General features: G+C 37.8%; 1 protein-coding gene across 13 annotated transcripts in view; it reads left to right on the forward strand.

Annotated features, from left to right (window-relative positions):
• LOC129709885 (protein 4.1-like) overlaps positions 1-20,222 on the forward strand; it is a 99,210-nt gene that overhangs the window by 55,086 nt on the left and 23,902 nt on the right. For 7 of the 13 annotated variants that reach the window (XM_055656539.1, XM_055656540.1, XM_055656544.1 and 4 more), the window contains 10 exons: positions 440-658; positions 2,014-2,101; positions 3,820-3,972; positions 7,266-7,360; positions 8,062-8,237; positions 11,775-11,989; positions 14,142-14,201; positions 14,317-14,355; positions 14,644-14,706; positions 18,601-18,780. In XM_055656539.1, the coding sequence (XP_055512514.1) occupies positions 440-658; positions 2,014-2,101; positions 3,820-3,972; positions 7,266-7,360; positions 8,062-8,237; positions 11,775-11,989; positions 14,142-14,201; positions 14,317-14,355; positions 14,644-14,706; positions 18,601-18,780 (1,288 nt within the window). The remainder of the gene's footprint in view (positions 1-439; positions 659-2,013; positions 2,102-3,819; positions 3,973-7,265; positions 7,361-8,061; positions 8,238-11,774; positions 11,990-14,141; positions 14,202-14,316; positions 14,356-14,643; positions 14,707-18,600; positions 18,781-20,222) is intronic. The other 6 variants (XM_055656541.1, XM_055656551.1, XM_055656550.1 and 3 more) reach the window with 3 other exon arrangements.

Raw genomic sequence — 20,222 nt, forward strand, 5'->3', positions numbered from 1 at the left:
TTTATGTTATGTAGAGAAGCCCACACGTATTGTCCTTGAGAAAGTACTAATGAGCTACTTGACTGCTGCGGTTCTCCCACAGTATGTGACTGATCAAGTAGCGCTCATCTACTCATGGTAGTTAGACCCAGTGAGGATGATAGAATAGTTATGTATTCCTAAATTGGGATTTATTGTGGCTTGGAGTGGAACATGCAGTTAGTGTTATTCCACTGGAAGTGGGATGTATTCTTTATAATACATTATCAAACCATTGCCAATACGATTGGCTACACAGTTAAGCTGCAACACATGTCATTACCCAAGTTATCTATTATATGTTTATTTAACCTTTATTCAAAATGATTTAGGGTTGTTTACGTGGAATTTACTTGTGCTTTAAATTTACTCTTTCCAATAGCTTATTAAAATACAATTGATTACAAATGTGTTCTTTCAGATATTACTTATGTCTTCAGCTGCGTCAGGACATAATTACTGGATGTTTGCCTTGTTCATTTGTTACTCTTGCCCTTTTGGGATCGTATACAGTTCAGTCAGAGCTGGGCGAATATGATCCAGAGCTACATGGAACAGATTATCTCACAGAGTTAAGGTTGGCTCCAAATCAAACAAAAGAACTGGAAGAAAAAATAAAGGAGCTTCATAAAACCCACAGGTATTCATTCTTAAATTAAAAACCTTTTAACTTGGAAGTTTGCTGGTTGAAATGCTCATGTGACCATAATTCTATTTTCCTCGATAAATATCTCTGGTGCCATCTTGGAAATTGGTCAGTCATTTTTTAAATATGGTTATACCTATTGTTCATGGTGCACTTTGGAAATTAACAGTATCTTAGTTGCACTATAGATATTAGCATACTAATGGTTAAGGGGAAGCTTTTCAAAGTGGTAAACAAAAAGCAAACAAAAACAGGCACATGGACAAGGTTGAGTTGATAAAAGATTTGTAAAAACATATATTTAAAGACAAATTGTGTTTCATTAACCTGATTTGAATTCTTCTGCTGAAATACTAGAGAATGTTGATAAACTGAGCATGGAAGATGGATTTTCAGAGGCATTCAATAAAGCCTTACACCAAATGTTTGTTTACAAAATTGATACCTCAAGATTTGAAGGGTCTGTCATTGAATATACAGGAACTTGAAAGTAGACTGGAGGATGAAAGACAATGGTTTTCTGTGTGGGTAGACAGTAGGAAACTGCTCTGTATTTAATTATTGATCAATTCATCTAAGTTTAGTTTTAGTTTACCGAGGCAGGGACTAATCAAAGATAATTAGCATGGCCTTGTTAGGAGGAAATGCTGTCTGACCAACACAAATGAATTTTTCGAAGAGAACAATATTTGTTGACAAGGCCATTGCAATTGATGTTGCCTTTGTGGCCTTCAGTGAGGCCTTTGACCAGGTCCCAATAACAAGCTGGGTCAAAGGTTGGAGCCAGTGAGCTCCGCAGCAGGTCTCACTGAATGGTGAGGTCTATGTAACCCACTAGACCCTTCACTTCTGAAAAGTGAAATAATGAAAGTGGCCATATTATGCCTTTCCTTCCAACTTCCAAAATTTGCTTGCTCTCATTATTGCTGTATATATTCTGTGGATGGGCGACATCTGTGATTTTTGATGACGAGGCAAAGCCAGACTGCATTGATGTGTATCTGTGGTGAAGGACATTGAAAATTGTGATTAGTTTGCTCGTATCTAATCCAAGCATCAATTGAAGCATTTCAAATGAGCTAACAGCATAGACCATGGATATAATCGTATTTTCTTTGTCGGGAGAACTGATCATACAGACATAATACCATTATGATAGCTACTGGATATTTGTCAGTGGTGACTGTTATGGACTGGGTCTCCATTACACTGGTTGGGTAACTTGTCACATTGTTTATATTTAAAAAAGCAGACGCTCTCCTTCAAAGACAAAGGAAATATTAATCTCTTATGATATTGAGACATTCGATTATCAAAGTGCTTAAGTATTTTAAACTATTTCTTCCTAGGGCCATGACACCTGCACAAGCAGATCTGCAATTCTTGGAGAATGCTAAGAAGCTTTCAATGTATGGTGTAGATTTTCATCCTGCAAAGGTACACTATCTGTTCATTAATTCTTTTACAAAACACTAAATATTCAGTTTTCCTCATCAAAAACATTGCAGGTCAAATTGTAAACATTTGCTTGTCTCTTTTATCTGTAGGAACTAATGCAAGAAACTGGTGCAGAATGTTTAATTTCATAATGTCTGTCTATGCCTTTTGTGTCTGCTTAACGTAAATATTTGGAGCTAGCAGTATAATTCAATCTTGTTAATGACTGCGGTTTAAATGTTCCAATTTCTAAACCATTGTTAGCAAAGCAGTGATTTAGCTATTAGGAGAAATGCACAATTAAACATTGGTGGGTGTCACAAGAGAGGAAACATACTAAGATCCAGAAACCAGTATTGCAATGGTTGAGGGCGATGTAGCCCAACCTTGCTTATGAAAAGTGAAATACAGAAACCAATAGTGCATGTGTGCAAAAGATAGTCCAATGGTTGAAATGTAATTTTATATGCAGCTTATAACGCTTCCCAATGTTTAAACGTCTGTGGGATACGATTCATAATGTTAGGCACTGTTGAATAGTTTGAAGACCAGTGTGTATTAATGTATCATTTGGTTTTTCAATTAGAATAGATAGTTGAATGCAATAGTTAAAAATGCAAATATTTTAACCATTTTGGTTACAGGTAACATTTGCAAATAGTAGGAATGCAGAATCTCAATATCATTGTTGGGCTACAAAGAAATTAGATGGGGGGGGGGGGGGGGGGGGGGGGACCATGGGATTGCTCTTCCAGGAGCTTGCCCAAATGGTGGCCTCCTGTGCTGTAATAATTATCTCAAAATTAGTAGAGCTGAATGACTGCTTGTATCAATGCTAATTGGAACAATTAAAATAGCATCCCAGTTCAACAAGTCTTAATTCTGCAGAAAGCATTTCAGTGCTATAGTTGTTGCATTTTCAGTCACATTATCTTTTTTTTTTTTGTCTGTTTACCACAGTTGAACTCTTATTTATAATTGTTCAATTCTGGTAATGTCACCCGTGAATCTTTGTCTATTTCTGCATTTTCAAATATTACCAAAATAAGGAAAAATACAAGTTTTTTTTTTTTTTTGCTTGCATTGCAGCATGTTGTTTCAAGTGATTTATTAATCCTTCTTACCCACAAAAAGCTTTTATCCTTTGACCCCCATGACATTAATTTATAAATGTGCTATATACTGTACGTAACTTGTATAATTTTATTAACCACTTAAATTAATTGAAACCAGATAAATACGGTGAAGGCGTGGTGGAAGGTCATTTATGTTATGAATTACCAAGCTTTGGTGAAATTTATAGGTTACCCAGGCAATGTCAGAAACTGTCAATTTGTGTAGAGATGAAGCAGTTTGTCCCCTTTATAAACTACCCATTTTTCATCCCCCAGCAGATGAAATTCCTTCGACACATGAAATATGCAAGACCTATTCAGAGTGCCTTGGGTCTAGAGTTTTGTAATTGGGGAGATGTATAATTTAAAAATGATAGTTATAAGCAAAGTTTGAATGAAGAAATGACTCTCATTCTTGCATCTGTTGAACAGATTTTACCAATCATTGTTAAGTGCACAATGAGAAGACTTAAAACTTTTTTTGACCTTTTTAATTCCACAAATACATAATCTTTTAGCATAAGAGGATAAACAAAAAATATATTTCCTTGGTGCAAACTACAGCTCTTTGTATTCACTACCCTTAATTACTTTGGCTTTTAGGACTTGGAAGGAGTGGACATCATGCTTGGGGTATCGTCTGGTGGCCTCCTTGTGTATAAAGACCGACTCCGAATAAATCGCTTTGCCTGGCCTAAGGTTCTGAAAATTTCATATAAACGCAGCAGTTTCTTCGTTAAAATTCGTCCGGGAGAGGTATGTCTCCAGTTTAATACAAGTTTACAATGTGAAATTATTCATATTTTGGTTTAAAATATTAATTAACTCTTGCATCTACATACTTTAAGCAAGTACTTTCCATCATGATGTTCTGTATTAAGAATTTTCTGAAAAGATTTTTGTTCTAAGCATATTTTGTTGTGCTTAAATATCCATTTGTGAGTTTTGCTAATGCTCACATTTGGGTACTTAAGCACAATAAAAGCATTAATTGCCCGAGCCTTGCGGTCCTGAGGAGCTGTGGGTGAATCTTTGTATTTGAACTGCTGTTCTATAGTTTCATACAGCTGAGTTACTTGGTCGACCACTTGAAAAGGCATTTACGCATGAACAACATAGCCTCTTGGAGTTGCACGTAAACCAGATCAGATCAGGAAGACGAATGCTTGGACATGGCAGTGAATCAGTTCTACAAGCACACTGTCTTGATCCATTTCTATAGGTGGCTTCATATCCCTTGATTTATTTTACAGCGAATTGAAGTTCTAATGCTACAGTGTTGAAAGTGGAATTCAAATACTCTAGTTCAGTAGCATAATCATGACACTGCCATAGCTATATTCAAAATGTATCACACTCCTGCACTGTTTATGAATTCTATATTCTGCGATGTTAGCTGTATATCACACATTCATTTATTGAATTCCTAGAAAATAACTACCCATTAGCTAGTTTGAAATAGGAAAACAAGGATTATAGATATTCTTTATTTGACAATGTTAAACATTAGTTTAACATAGAAAATAGAATCAGGGTTCGGTCATTTGCACCCTTGTGCCTGGTCTGCATTTAAAGAAGATTGTAGCTAATTGTTTGTCATTATGGCTGCCAGTTTCCTGCTTGTTTCCTATGATATCCAAAATTTTAACAATCCCTATCTTGAATATATTCAGTCACCAAGTCTCCATAGCTCTTATAAAGAGATACATACTTGTTGTTAGTTGTATTTGGTTAAATGTTAGTCATTCTGTTCTTTTTAATCTGCATACGATCACTCCTACTCACCTGTGTAGTAATGGCAAGGGAAAATTGGACATTGGAAAAGAGAGAAATTGCCATTGCACAATATTTTGATTTGTTTTAATGGGAAGAGACTGGAAAACAGAGTAGAGTTGGGAAAACATTTCAGAAGTTATCCAAGCAAACTAATTATATTTAATTTGGTGTTTGAAATAATGAAGTTTCAATTCGTATCATGTTTTATTTTTATAACATCTGGGCTTTCTGATGTTACCGACAGTCAATTGAGTGCTTTTGAGATATCATTGTTCTGATGCAAGTAAAATCAACAAGAATTCTACAGCTAGCAAAGTGGAAATAATAATGTGATAAATAGCCAAAAAAGCTGTTTTACCTCATGGTCGTCATGTACAATGTTGTGTTTGATGCACAAGGTTTTCTTGTGTCTTTCTCAATTCCTCAGGACATAGTGGGTGTTTGGAAGTATTGTTGTTTATAGAACTTATATGGACAATTTATTGTTGTCCATATAAGTGCCCATAGTTGTGTAGTTGTGTGATGTGAAACTAAATGGCCTGATCCACTACACGAGTTTACCCAAGAGCTCTCCCGAGTTTAAAAAAAATCAAACTCGTGGTAAGTCCGTAGCGGGTACGTTGGAGCTCGGGACGTCTCTTAGTGGTTCGTAACGCAAACGGCAGGTACTCGGGGGAAACGCGGTAAGCTCGTGAAGTTTTTTCAACATGTCGAAAAATGTCCACGAGAGCCCCGAGTGGCTATTACCGTAATTCTCCGAGTTCGTAACAGGGGAAACCCGGAAAAACTCTTGAATTACCTCGTACAGTGGGACAGGGCCCTAAGAGAATAATCCCAGTAAACATGAACCAGACTATAAATGTTTGAGTTTAAAAAAATAGATGTAGCGCCATCTGTGGGCAGAATAAATTGTTGTTAGATCTCATTAAGATTTTTTTCTTTTCTGCTCTGCCCTATACTATGTTTTCGTGAAAGCAGTAATATCTCTGGTATTGTGTTTAACCCAGTGCCACCTACTTTTTAAATCCTTCCTGTTTTAGGATATTATTCTTGGGTAAAATAAAAGTAAAAAATGCAGGTCAGACCTCCTTGGTAGAAAGACTTAATGTTTCAGTTTGAAGACTTGTTTAGAAATAGAAAAATAAGAAAACTAGTTGGTTAGTTAGAATAAAACAAATATCTCCTGTAGAGGATGGCACAGTGGTGCAGATGGTAAAGCAGATGTCTCAGTGTCTGAGACCTGGGTTTGGTCCTGACCTCCGATGTTTGTTTGGAGGTGGACTGTTCTTCCCAAGAACGCATGGATTTCCTCCGGGTGCTCCGGCTTCCTCCCACATCCCAAAGTAGTGCGGGTTTGTAGGTTAGAATTGGCCCTGGTGTATATTTCCCTTATTGTGTGGGATAAAATAGAACTAGTGTGAACAGGTGATCACTGGTCAGAGCAGACTCATTGGGCCAAAGGGCCCGTTTCCATACTGTATCTTTTAATCAATCAATTATGGGTGAGGCCAAATTTGGAGTAAGGCCTTCTGTAGAAAGGAGATAGATTTTTTTTTAATTGCACAAAAGTATGAAGCAGAACTGCAAGCCACAATGCTGCTGAGTATGAGGTTTGAGGATTTATGGAGATATATTCCCAAATCCGAATAGTTTGTAACTTAAAGGGTATTCGTCAGGTGTCATTGACAAGTAGGGTATCTTTGTCATTGACTATGGAATGTGATCCATTATATTTCTGTAGTACTAATTAAGCACATGTTTACACAGCAAATGTGTAAAAATACAAAAGATGGGTCATATTCTCAGTGCTTTAGCAACCGTGTGACGTCTATTGTCAGTACTTCAAGCTGTGGCGATTCTTGTAACGCTTTAAAAAAAATAGCTGCAAGTTTGTGTTGAAACCAGGAACTTTACAAAAAAGGCAGTGCTGGAGTCTGGAGTAATCAGCGTGTTGGGCAGCATCCCTAGTGAACTCATTCTGGATGATCAGCCATTATCATGTTGAATGGTGGTGCTGGCTCGAAGGACCGAATAGCCTACTCCTACACCTATATTCTATGTTTCTAACGTGGCTAGGCGATGCTTCGGTTCAGAACTTTTTTCGGACCACGTTTGGTGTCGGGGACCTTCCTCAGACCTGAAGTAGGGTCCCAACCCGAAATGTCTCCTATCCATGTTCTCCAGGCATGCTGCCTGACCTGCTGAGTTACTCCAACTCTTTGTGCAAGTTAGTGATGATGGAATTATTTATCTGTTCTGCATTCATTTATCAGGATCAGTGTGAAAGTACTATTGGGTTTAAGCTGGCCAATTACCGTGCTGCCAAAAAATTGTGGAAAGTATGCGTGGAAAATCATACATTTTTCAGGTATGTATCTACAACACACAGCTGGAGGAGTAAAGAATAATTTGCAGAGAATGTAAATGTTTATTGATTCAAATATTTAACATTAATATTATGATCTTCCCATTTGCAATCGCCTATAAGTTCAGCCTGTCGGTAATTCAAGTTGAAAAACCTAAAAGCTATCCCATAAAAGACTTTAATTGAATAATTAATATAGTTTAGTTTAGAGATACAGCGCAGAATCAGGCCCTTTGGCCCACCAAGTCCGCATCGACCGGCGATCCCCGCACATTAACACCACCCAATACACTAGGTACAATTAACACATACACCAAGCCAATTAACCTACATACTTGTACGTCTTTGGAGCGTGGGAGGAAACTGAAGATCTCGGAGAAAACCCACGCGGTCACGGGGAGAACGTACAAACTCCGTACAGACAGCACCCGTAGCCGGGATCGAACCCGGGTCTCCAGCGCTGCAAGTGCTGTAAGACAGCAACTCAACCGCTGTACTACCATGAACTAAAGTTCCTTAGTTGTGTGTATGAATTCTTTGCATGGCCAGGAAAACAAAAACAAACTTTAAGCCTAAAGTACCCATAAAGATTTATTTGACAACATTTTGATTTTTTTTTTTTGCCTTCACAGTAAAGAGAAAAATATTAGAATATTCTTGTATGCTTTGCCTCCATATGCTATTTAACTTGACGTTTTCCCCAGTAGGCTAACAACTCCAGAATCCTCGGCAAAAAGCAAGTTCTTGTCCCTGGGTTCCAAATTTCGTTACAGTGGTCGAACACAAGCGCAGACCAGGGAAGCAAGTGCCCTAATTGACAGACCAGCGCCCCGTTTTGAACGTACTGCAAGCAAGCGGGCATCCAGAAGCCTTGATGGAGGTAACTTTATCTGGGATTATAAATAAAACATCCTTACTTGCACAGTATCTTTGAAACTATAGGGTAACACCACCTATTACCAATGTAATGTTCAGTGGGTTTTTTAATTGAAACTACTGAAGATAGCCAGAGCAAGTTGATGGCTAGTTTATTTTATCAAATTATATTGCTTTCAATAGAAATCACACATTCAAATCGTTTCTGCAGTTACTAAGTTTCCCAGAAAGCTACAGTATCTATTAGATAAGGATAGCAATTGACTTTTTAACATATGTAATAAGTACTATGTGTGAAAATGTAGTTGTCCAACAGCTTGTTGAAACCTAGGAAGTGGCTGGTGCTAAAATCTTGTTTTATTTGCTGGTTATTACATTATTTTTTTCTTTAATTGGGAAAATTCCACTCATGATGTTCTTACCAGCCTTTTTGCATTCTAAAATGAAACTATCTCTTTGGGATATTAAATACATATAGTTGATTTGATTCCGTTTCCCTTGACATTAGAAATTGCAAGTGGTTCTGGCAATCAGAGCTATTCGGCACCAAAACAGGCTCTTTGGCACAACTTGTTCGTGCCGAGCAAGATGTCGATCCAAGGTAGTCCCATTTGTCTGCATCTGCCCCACATGCTCCCAAACCTGTTCTGTCCATGTACCTGTTAGTGACTTTTAAATGCAGCTACCACTTCCTCTGGCAGATTGTATGGAAAAAGTTGCCCCACGGATCCCTTTTTAAATCTTTTCCTTCTCACCTTAAACCTTTGCTTTGAGGTATTAGTCTCTTTCCATCCTGCAGAAGTGACAATGAATATTCACCTGATCAACATCCTTCAAGATTTTGTATCTCTATAGGGTTACCCTTATAGCAAGTGACTAAGATAGTAAATGTTATGGTAGCCATTATCACACAATGGTTTAATTATGGAAGTAAAGGTGTTTTATTCCAATTGTCTTGGGCCTTCATGAACCCACTCTTGAAGTATTGAGGTCACCCAAGGGAGATTTTACTTGCCATTAAAGAGGCACAGCACCAACCAACCTGTTTGCAGGGTTGGCAGGTTTGCTGTATGATTGAGTAGATTGGAATTCATTCTATCGAATGCAGAGGAATTGGAGGAAATTGGAGTAAATGATTAAAGGCTTTGACTGGCTTAATGGAGGAGGAATGTTTCTCGTGCTGAGGAGTGGAAGTTCAGGGGGTGCCGTGTCAGAATAAGAATTGGCAGTTTAAGACAGATGAGAAGACATTTCTACTTCCAGAATGGTGAATCTTTGGAATTCTCTACCTGGGACAGCGGTGGAGCTCACTAATCGTGTTCATTGAAAACAGATCACTGGGCATGACGAGAATAGGGGAAAAGTACTGGAAAAAGGTGCCGAGGTAGAAGATCAAACATGATCTTGATGAATGGCAGAGCAAGCTCAAGCTGTGTGATAGTTTGTTGCATCCTTTCATTATTCACCTGAAACGTATCGCATCCCTCGCCCTCGGATGCTGACTGATCTGCTGAGAAGTTTCTGTTTTTTAGCATTTGCAATATATTTTGTGTTTTTGGACATTTGCAATTACAATCCGAAAGCAGCATTTTCCTTTCCAGAAATTAATGATTTCCCTTGGAACTTTTCAAATCCACGATATGCTAATAAAGTTTAAATTATTTTAAAACGTTTTTCTTCTCATTGAAACATATGAGATTGTTAAGGGTTTGGACACGCTAGAGGCAGGAAACATGTTCCCGATTTTGGGAGAGTCCAGAACCAGGGGCCACAGTTTAAGAATAAGCAGTAAGCCATTTAGAATGGAGACGAGAAAACACTTTTTCTCACAGAGAGTGGTGAGTCTGTGGAATTCTCTGCCTCAGAAGGCGGGTTCTCTGGATGCTTTCAAGAGAGAGCTAGATAGAGCTCTTAAAAATAGTGGAGTCTGGGGTTATGGGGAGAAGGCAGGAACGCGGTACTGATTGGGGATGATCAGCCATGATCACTTTGAATGGAGGTGCTGGCTCGAAGGGCCGAATGGCCTACTCCTGCACCTATTGTCTATTGTCTTAATTAAGACAAAACATGATTTTCGAATAAAAGGAACTGTAAATGGTATATTTCTGCTAACCATGTGTGCATGTAAAATGGTAAAATGTACACATTCTCTCCAGCTAAACGTAAGCTTCCAAAAACTTGCATTGAATTACCAGTGGACGAGGATCCTGAGCACAGATGCATTGAAGCACCCAAAGAGCAGCCAGGTACTGGTTTGTTGGCTTGAAGCTCTGTGGTGCTCCTGTTTCTTCATCCTATCCTTCTCAACAAGAAATTGGTTGCACTCGCCATCTGAAGTTCTTCTGTTGATGTAGTAATTTTTTTTTTCTAAACATGATGATTAGAACTTAAACTGGAGATAAATTATTATTTTTAACCACTCGCTTTTGGTGCTGTGAAAGATTTTGCAATCAAGTAAACACAAAGTGTGGATTAAATAGTCATCCAAATCAAATGCTCTTATAAGAATGATTTATCAATAGCAGCTGTTTTCTTCAATACAAGGTAATGAGTACTTTTGTGGTAGTTTTGAATGATTAACAAAGCCTTTGACATAATAAATGTGCATGCTTAAATTTGTGCTGGTTTCTAAAATGCAGAGTAATTACTTTTGTAGTTTTGAATGAATGGCAAAGCTTTTTTTTTTTTTTTTTAAATTAGAAGTACAATAAGTTACAGTAGTACAAGCCACATATATCTTATTACATTTGTTGTACCCCTTCATGTTTTGAGCTTTAAGAAAGATAGAAATAAAGGAAGTAAAGAAAGTGAGAAAGAGTCGTGATAGTGCAAGAAAGTGTTGAAAGAAAAAAGCCCATTAGAGGAAGAGTTAGCGAAGAAAGTTAAGAAATAGACCCTAGGAAAGAAAGAAAGAAAGAGAAACAATTGCTCTATTATTTAAAAAAACACGCAAAAAGGGATATACCAACTTCATATTTTTCATCCTCCATTACCAGATCCTGGCACCATTTATTTTTTTAATTACTGTTGCACCTTATACTTGTGGTAAATCAATAAATGCAGACCACGTCTTTTGGAAGTGGTCTGCTTTGCCTGCAAGGAGGAGTCTCATATCTTTTGGCAAAGCTCTTGACATGAAGATAAATGTACACAGCCACAGTTTCAGCATATCTGTATGAGAGTCCACTCAGGGGTTTAGTCACTACATGTTTAGTGCAAGATGCTGCCACATATCATTGCCCTCCTTAAGGAATTGTAGAGTCTGTCCCAACGTTTCCAAAGAAGGCATTGATCAGTTAGCTGCGGTGGAACCTCACTATGTTTACTCAGATGTTGTCTCTATATTTTTAAATATTCAAATATTTAAAAAATGTACACGAGTCAAGTCACCAAAACGGGAAGTGCTGGAAGCACTCAGCAGGTCAGGCAGCATCAGTGGAGCAGGAAACAAAGCAATTAGCGAATGGAAATAAGTACCAAATACTTTATTAAAATAATGTTTCATATTACCAGTGAGTGACTTTGATGCATTTCATTACAGCTGCAGTAGTTGTGACTCCGGACAAAAGTCCAAGACCAGTTACCACTTCTGTGCCAACAATATCTCAGAGTCATTCGGTGGAAGTCAGTAGCCCCCCCACAATTGATACAACAAGAGTGACTGAATCGAATGCAGTTGAACAGGAAGCAAAGGGTAAAATAAAACAAGAAGAACGTCTGGTTGACAGAAGATCTGAACCAGCCCAAGAAGTCAAGGTATGCCCTGAACTGATTTTATGTTTTTAGTCTAGTTTAGTTTAGATACAGCGTGGAAACGGGCCCACTGAGTCCGCACCATCCAGTGATCCCCACACGTTGAAACTATCCTACACACACAAACATTAGGGACAAATTTTGCACTTGTACCAAGCCAATTAGCCTACAAATCTATATGTCAAACCTTTTTAGTAATTAAATCATCCAGAATCTAGTCCGAGCACAGGTTTTATTATCTGGTACGGTTTAGCAGCCTTCTGTGGTATTTTAAGCAATTTGCATTCTAGATGTGTGTTTTTACTTAAGAAAGAATAATTCATGTTTTCTTTGCCAAATGAAAGGACTGAAAATGTGAGCTGAATGATTACTGTTAACAGATCAACTTTATTATTCACTTTGCGATATAAACCTGTCAAGGAAGAATTGGAAGTGCATCCTAAAAATAAACCTAGCAATCTGTTTGAAAATTCCAGGGTTGATTGGGTTAACATTTGAAGAGCATTTGATAACTCTGAGCCTGAACTCACTGCAGTTTGGTAGGATGGGGGGGGATTTTGTTGAGATCCATGGAATAATGAAAGGCTTAGGTAGAATGGGTGTGGAGCGGATGTTTCCTGTAGTGGGAGGGTCTGAGACCAGAGGGCATGGCCTCAGAACACCCAAAGAAAACCCATAAGGTCATAGGGAGAATGTGCAAACTCTGTACAGGCAGCACCCGCAGTCAGGATCGAACCAGGTTCTCCGCTGTTGTATGGCTGCAGCTCTATCACTGCGCTAATGCGCCACCCAGAATGATGAGGAGGAATTTCTTTAGCCAGAGGGTGGTGAATCTGTGGAATTCATTGCCGCAGACTACTGTGGAAGCCGTCATTGGGTATTTTTAGTGAAGCCCAATTAATTGTTCTCAATTAGCAAGAGTATAAAAGGTTACGAGGAGAGTATAAAAGATCGAATGGTGGGGCACAATGGGCCAAATAGCCTAATTCTGTTCCTTTCTTTTATGGTCAAAATGGTACACAAGCCTCCACCAGATTTTTAATGGTTATGTGCAAATATTTTTTCTAATTATTTATTCATTATTGGTAGTTGAGTGTCAAACTGATAACGTGCTTTACCTGTTTGAACATGTACTGCCTTTGAAATGGAGCAGCAACTGATTTGCGGGAAGAGCCACATTTGCTCAATGTATCGCTTAATTCTTTTGCCTTTATTAAAGAAACAGCAGATGCTACCTTTTTACTGCAGTGTATTCACAGTAATACATGAGGGTTTTTGTTTTGATTTGTTGAAGCTTATTGATATCGGATGCAGTTGTGTACATCAAGGTTTACATATATTTATGAAGGATAAACAGAAGGAACCAATCTGCTGGAGGAACTCGGTTTGGAGTGGAGGCGTTGAGTGGCATCCGTGGAAGGAAATGAACAGTCGACATTTCAGGTCAGAAACCTTCACCTGGATTGTCCAGATAAAGGGTTCCAATCTGAAAAGTTAACCATCCACTTCTCTCCATGAATCCTGCTCTACATGCCGAGTTCTTCCAGTAGATGGTTTGTAAAGGGCCTGTCCCACTATACGAGTTTACCCAAGAGCTCTCCCGAGTTTAAACAAAAATCTAACTCGTGGTAAGTATGTAGAATGTACGTAGCAGGTACGTCGGAGCTCGGGACGTCTCTTAGCGGCTCGTAACGCTAACGGCAGGTACTCGGGAAACGCGGTAAGCTCGTGAAGTTTTTTCAACATGTTGAAAAATGTCCACGAGAGCCCCGAGTACCTAGGAGCGGCTATTACCATAATTCTCCGAGTTCGAATCGGGGGAAACTCGGGAGATCTCTTGAATTACCTTGTACAGTGGGACAGGCCCTTTAACTCTGATTCCCGCAGTCTCTTGTATGTGCAGAAGTTAATTCCTTTCTATTGAAAACTGTCAGTTTAATTTGAAAAGTTAGTTAAAACATATCTATTGTCAACAGATCAAATTAGATCAATTGAAAATGGAACAATTAACCTGCTATTGAATGAAAGTTACAATGAAAGTTTCAAAATGCAAAATTTTACTCAACCCAGATTTGAAACATTTTAATATGTAAAATTAGATTCCTGAAAATAAAATTAATTTTGAGTATTTCCTTTTTTATTTCTGATGACCTAGGCCCCTGCGCAGCAAACTGAAACCACTCCAATTCCTACCACAGCAAATGATAAATTACAGGTTTGTTTCCGAATTGGAATGAAAACCAGTTCAAGTATTAGATCATTTTAAATTTTTTGGAAGTCATGAGGACATGGCTCACTAAATTTCATCTCTTTCCACAACATTTATACAGCAAAAGCCTGAAGGAGAAGAAGTCGTTAAAATGCGCAAGGTTAGCATTATTGGCGTTTTTGTAGCTCGGTCTTTGTCCTTGTTTCCACAATTGTTTCCTTTGGTTTATAGCATTATGTTTGTTCATCAATAATGAATTGCCACATTCTGCTTTTTTTCTTTTTTGATCAAATCTGGGAGTGTTCTTGTGGTTCCATGATCATCCCGTATAGATTCTGCTGCGCTAATGGAAGTTTTTTTGGACACTTTTTATTTGCTACTTTGCAATGCCACAAGAACAACATTTTAATTTTTGTGCTTTTCTTTTTTCCCTTCTTTCATTTCGCAGAAGAGATCAAAGAAAATTGAGGGTGAAAACATTTATGTCAGGCATAGCAATTTAATGTTGGAGGTTTGTATGAACTGAAAGCTTGTTATCATCAAGTTGTCTTTAGCCTACAGTTCTGCATTCATTCTTTGGCTGCATTAACACAATTTTGCATGTGCTGCATGTGAAACAAGACACATACATTATTATGTTTTTGTTAATAAAAGCCCTGCTTCTTTCTTTATAAGCAAGCATGGGCATGTTTGTGCTTTTTTTTCCTTTAAGCTGCTTGAAATTATGGATGGGAAAGTGGTCTATTAAGATGATCCATTTTGTAAGTGTGTAGTTAGATCAATTGAACAAAATGAGAACTATTTTGGAACCTGTGCAACGCTGTTCTGGTGATGTTGCACGCAATGTATTTCCGTGAATAAATTAAAGTAAGATTCACTGCTCACATTTTGGTGATTCTTGAAACCACAATGATGCATTTTGGCTTAAAGAGACAGTGTTCCATTTGGGTAATTTACATCCGTTACTGAATGAGCTGTCATAGTTCTGGACTCCTGATCAAGTGACACAAATTTGAATCCTACCATTGCAGCTGAGAAATGTATATTCAGGAAATGAATCTAGAATTATTTTTAAAGAAATGGATCTACTGGAATATCATAATGTCCTTCAGGAAAGGAAACCTGGCATCATTACCCTATTTGCCCTCTATGTGACCCCCAGATCCAGCAGTGCAGCTGACTCAACTACTTCCTCCATACAGGAGCAATTAAGGAAGGATAATAATTGCCAGCATTGTCAGTGGTGTATTTGTACCCTGAACAAATGAATGAGGAGAAAACATCAGAAACATAATATGACCTTATCTCCTTTTGAGTTTAAACTTTTTTTGCTAACTACATAAAATGTATGGTATCTACAGAAGACTATCACTTATGTTTGACCTGTGCATTTTATTCCATGGTTGTTGTTCTCCTCTCTTGCCATGTAGAGAACATATAACAGTACAGTTGAACATGAGGGCAAGTTAAATTAATTTTCTCCGCCTGCATGTGATCTATATCTTTTCATTCCCTGTATATCCATGTACCTATCCAAAGGCCTCTTAAATGCCACTATGGTATCTGCCTCCATCGCCAACCCTGACAGCTCACTCCAGACACCCATCACTCTCTGTGTATAAAAACTAGCCCCCACGCATCTTTAAACTTTGTCCCTTCTTTAAACTTTATCCATCTCATCTTAAAGCTATGCCATCTAGCCTTTCACATCTCCACCTTGGGAAAAGGCTTCTGAAGATGAGAATGAAGATATCTTGAATTTATATTTAAAGAAGATGAATTTGAAATTCAACATCTCGCAAGTTATTTCCTAGAAATTGTAAATGCTAATGAGGCTTTGAGCTTCATATTTCACATCTCATTATATCACAGAAGATGCCATTTGGCTCATTGAGTCTACTTTATCCCTCAGAGAAACCAATCAATTCCTCCACATGCAAGTATTTTCACATGGGGCCATTGACACCCCCTCAATTTTCCACCAGCCACATACACCAGACAATTAACCCCCAATCAGCACATCTTTGTGATATGGGAGGAAACCAAAGTACCGGAGGAAACCCGTGTGGTCACAGACAAAGCCAAGCAAACTCCACACAGACCACATCAGAGCTCAGATTCAGTCTTGGGTTACTGGAGCTGTGAGGAAGCTGTAAGACAGCTGTACCGTATAGGTAGACTAATTATTTTAGAAAATAGATGAATAGATGTTACCTGTTCTGAAGTTTCACAGAAAAGTACTTTAGTGAGGCAACTAAGACACAGAAAAAATGTGTAATAATTGTACAATGGCAATGTAGTGTGAGAAAGCTGAAAGAAAATATGCAGAACAGCACCCTCTTTTGTGCACCAAGGTAAATTCATCAATTATGTGTATTCTTAACTGGTGTATTTTTCCATCAACAGAATAACAAGGTTTTTATATATACCTTTTATATACCTCCTTATAAACATTCATTCTCCTGATGACATTCACTTACATTCAGTAACAATAACAATATTTTTCATTGTATCTCGACACATGACAATAACACCCTGATAATATTTTCCTTGAGCCATTCTCCCGCAGATTGTGCTTTTTAAATGTGTGGGGTTAGCTACTCTATATTCCACATCAGGGCAGCTATACCTAGATCTTTTTATTTAGTGTTCAGATGGGCTCTTTGCAGGAGGTATTATGAATAGTGATAAAATATTGGAGACCTTTTGATTATTTTTTTTTAAACTGCAAATTGTGCTGAATTCTGTCAATTCACTACAAACTGGGAATAGGAACTGGAATTGTGGTGTTTTATTACCTCATCATTTTTTCCCCGTATATTTCAGACTTAATCATGAAAGCTGGACTTTCTAAATCTAATCACCTGATTTGCATCTAAGTTCCCATAAGACAGGATTTCTTGATGCAGTCTGATAAAGATCGGTCGATTCATCATGGATCATTACATTGAAAAATTACACAATAAATAATCTATTCTCACGTCAGTTTCAGCATCAACCATAGAATCAACCATAGATCAGCCATGATCACATTGAATGGTGGTGCTGGCTCGAAGGGCCGAATGGCCTACTCCTGCACCTATGGTCTAATTGGGATTGATTCTGGATCTTGGTATTTAGCAATGTTCCCATTACCTTTGTTTTACTTTTAAATGTTAAAATATTAAATAATATTTTAAATGGTAAAATATTACTCTCAGATCGGGCTTCCTTTTAAACATTCAGCAGCTTATTTTGGGTTCTCCTCTACATAAAGGGAATCGAGTGGTGAAAAGTGCAGAAAAGTCACTGAGAGATGAAAAAATTCGGCCATGACCGACTTAAAAGTTGGAGTAGGCCTGAAAGGTTCAATGGTCTCCTCCCACTTTTGTTTCTTGTGTTCTCGCACAAATAGCAGCAAAATTTACTTATGGACCAGCAGAATGCTGCTTATTGCACAAAAACAGGAGAGTAAAGTGCAAAGAATCAATGATTTATAATTTTTGGACATATCAAACACAAATGTAATGCTCCTTCTTCACTGTCTCTTTATGCTGCAATGTACTATTTTGCCAACTTCCTATCCATAAGCTTATAAAGAAAACAGAACGTTTTTTTTGTTGCTTCTGGCATTGTGTGTGTTCCATTTCATCTGTGCCTGTGTTCAAACATTGTGGTAAGTTAGTAGGGCAGCTGAAAGAGAAGTAGGATTTGTGGTACAGCTGCTTAATGACCCCACCATACATCTTGGAAGATTTGTTGCTTTCTCCTTTCCATATTGATTCATTGATTTTCAGAGTGTTCACTAGTGAGCAGTTTACTTGAAGACTTTGACGTTGTGCAGAGGTATACACTGAAATGGTCAGTCAAATTTTTATTTGCTTTTTTTGGCAGTGGTGGAGGGGGGAGGGGGGAGGAAAGAATTTAAATTCCTTAATACCTCCCTGAGCCAGGAAAATATTCAACCCATGACCCTGACTAGAAAGTGGGTGGATTGGCTGAGAATAGATTTGGGATCAGTTTAGAATACCTGAGCAAAACACATAGTCTGTCAACAGCCATTTTTCAACTTCATGCATGAAGATTGACCAGTTGGGTAAGATACTAGAGGGTCACCACAAGGCCCAACCTCATTAAGGGGACTATCCTCCTTGGGAAGAAGGAAAAAAGTGGTTAAAAATAGAATGCATCTACTATGCTCCAATAAAATTCTGCACTAAATTTGAATAACAAAGCTAATGATACAGAAATGTATCTTTAAATTTATTTGTAAAATATCTAGTATTCGCTTGCTTTCTCTAAAACATGGCGATTAACAAATTAATTTTATGATGGTCCTTTGAGAATGGTGCAGGCCTTTCAACTTTTAATAAAAATGAGTGAAATTTAAAATATCTTTCTCCTTTGCTTAATTGTTTTGTAATAGGATCTCGACAAAACCCAGGATGAAATAATGAAACATCATGCTAGTATCAGTGAACTAAAGCGGAACTTTATGGAGTCTGTACCTGATCCTCGCCCCAGTGAATGGGATAAACGCCTCTCGGCACACTCGCCTTTTAGGACCACGAATGTCAACGGACCAATTCAAGCCGGCACAGAAGAAGTAAGTTTGTAATTGTAATTATTAGCCAAGTATGTATGATATTTTGTTCCTTCATTAAAATATAGTTTTCTTGCAATAATACATCACAGAGCCAGATGCAGAAAACAACTCTTTCGACTTTCTTTCAATTCCAAATGCCTTGGAAATGTATGACTCTTTCTGCCAAAAGATCTGGGTGCAGGGTCAATTAAGACGGACTTATTGGAAGTATACAGGTAGTTCTGCTATATCATAGTTGTATTACGAACAAATCTTGTGTTATAGAAAATTGCATTAGCGTACCAGTTGTATCAATGGGGGAAAGTGGGGTTAGGGGGCTAGAGAGTTTCAGATTCACTAACAACATTTTTTCCTGCAGCATTTTCAAAAGTAGGGTTTTTTTAAAGTAGTTAAGTTTATTTTTGTTGCTATAAAATACAAATACTAAAGGCTGTGTATTTTACTGTAAAAATACTAAAGGCTGTGTATTACATTGTTAAATGGAGTATCATTGCATAAGTATCAATAGAAGTGATCGTTGTCAATTTAAATGGCTTCCCCATGGTGAATCTAGTAGCTGTGTTTTTATGAAATGGTGGCGCCTGAATGCTGTGGTGAGATTATATGTAAAGGTCTTGGCTGCAACTCTTTTTTCCATTATGGGGTTTTTCTGCTCATTATGTCCAAAGTAACTTTTAAGTGGCTGTCTAGTTCCCAATCAAAATTGCATTATAACCATTTCAGCCCTTGTAATACAAACAGTATTCCCTAATTCATCAATTGCTTTATGTAAGCTCACATTATAGCAGAACTGGATAGTTGAGAATTGACTAGAGGCTTGGAATATGTTGAAACACCAATCAGTCATGATCTCAGTAAATGGTACAGTAGGCCAGTGGCTGTAGAGTTCCTGATCATACAGCAAACTTTTTGCAGAGATTTGGAAAACAAATTTCATAGTTCAGGAGCAAAACAAGACAGGCTGAACTTGAGGTGAAAACTGCCGGAGTTAGAAATTGAAATAATTTCCACAGCTGCCTCTAGAAGCTCTTATCTAAAGTGCCTGCCACCATAGCTATATCACATTTAATCCGGCCAAAAAATGTATCCACCGTTCTTACTTGACCAGTTTTAATGTATTTATAATGAAAACACATACAGGCTTCCCTCAATTCATAAATCCAAAAATTCGCTCTCTTTGAATTTATGTGGGGAGAAAAAAAGTAGGTAAATGTAATTTTTTTTTTTTCAATTCTGGTTTCTTGACGCATGTGCAGATAAAAGACTTTGATTTTATGGAGAATCACGATATTGATTGTTTTCTAGGAGTGCAACCCTCTCCCCTCTCCCAATATAACACAGTGGCCACCTGTATTCTCGCAGGTCCTTTAATGGCATGTATATTTTTATATAAATTCTTAAGATAAACACAAAATGCTGGTGTGATACAAATTCCTGTTTGA

This window comes from Leucoraja erinacea, chromosome 26, assembly GCF_028641065.1.
Source record: "Leucoraja erinacea ecotype New England chromosome 26, Leri_hhj_1, whole genome shotgun sequence".
Classification (NCBI taxonomy): domain Eukaryota; kingdom Metazoa; phylum Chordata; class Chondrichthyes; order Rajiformes; family Rajidae; genus Leucoraja; species Leucoraja erinaceus.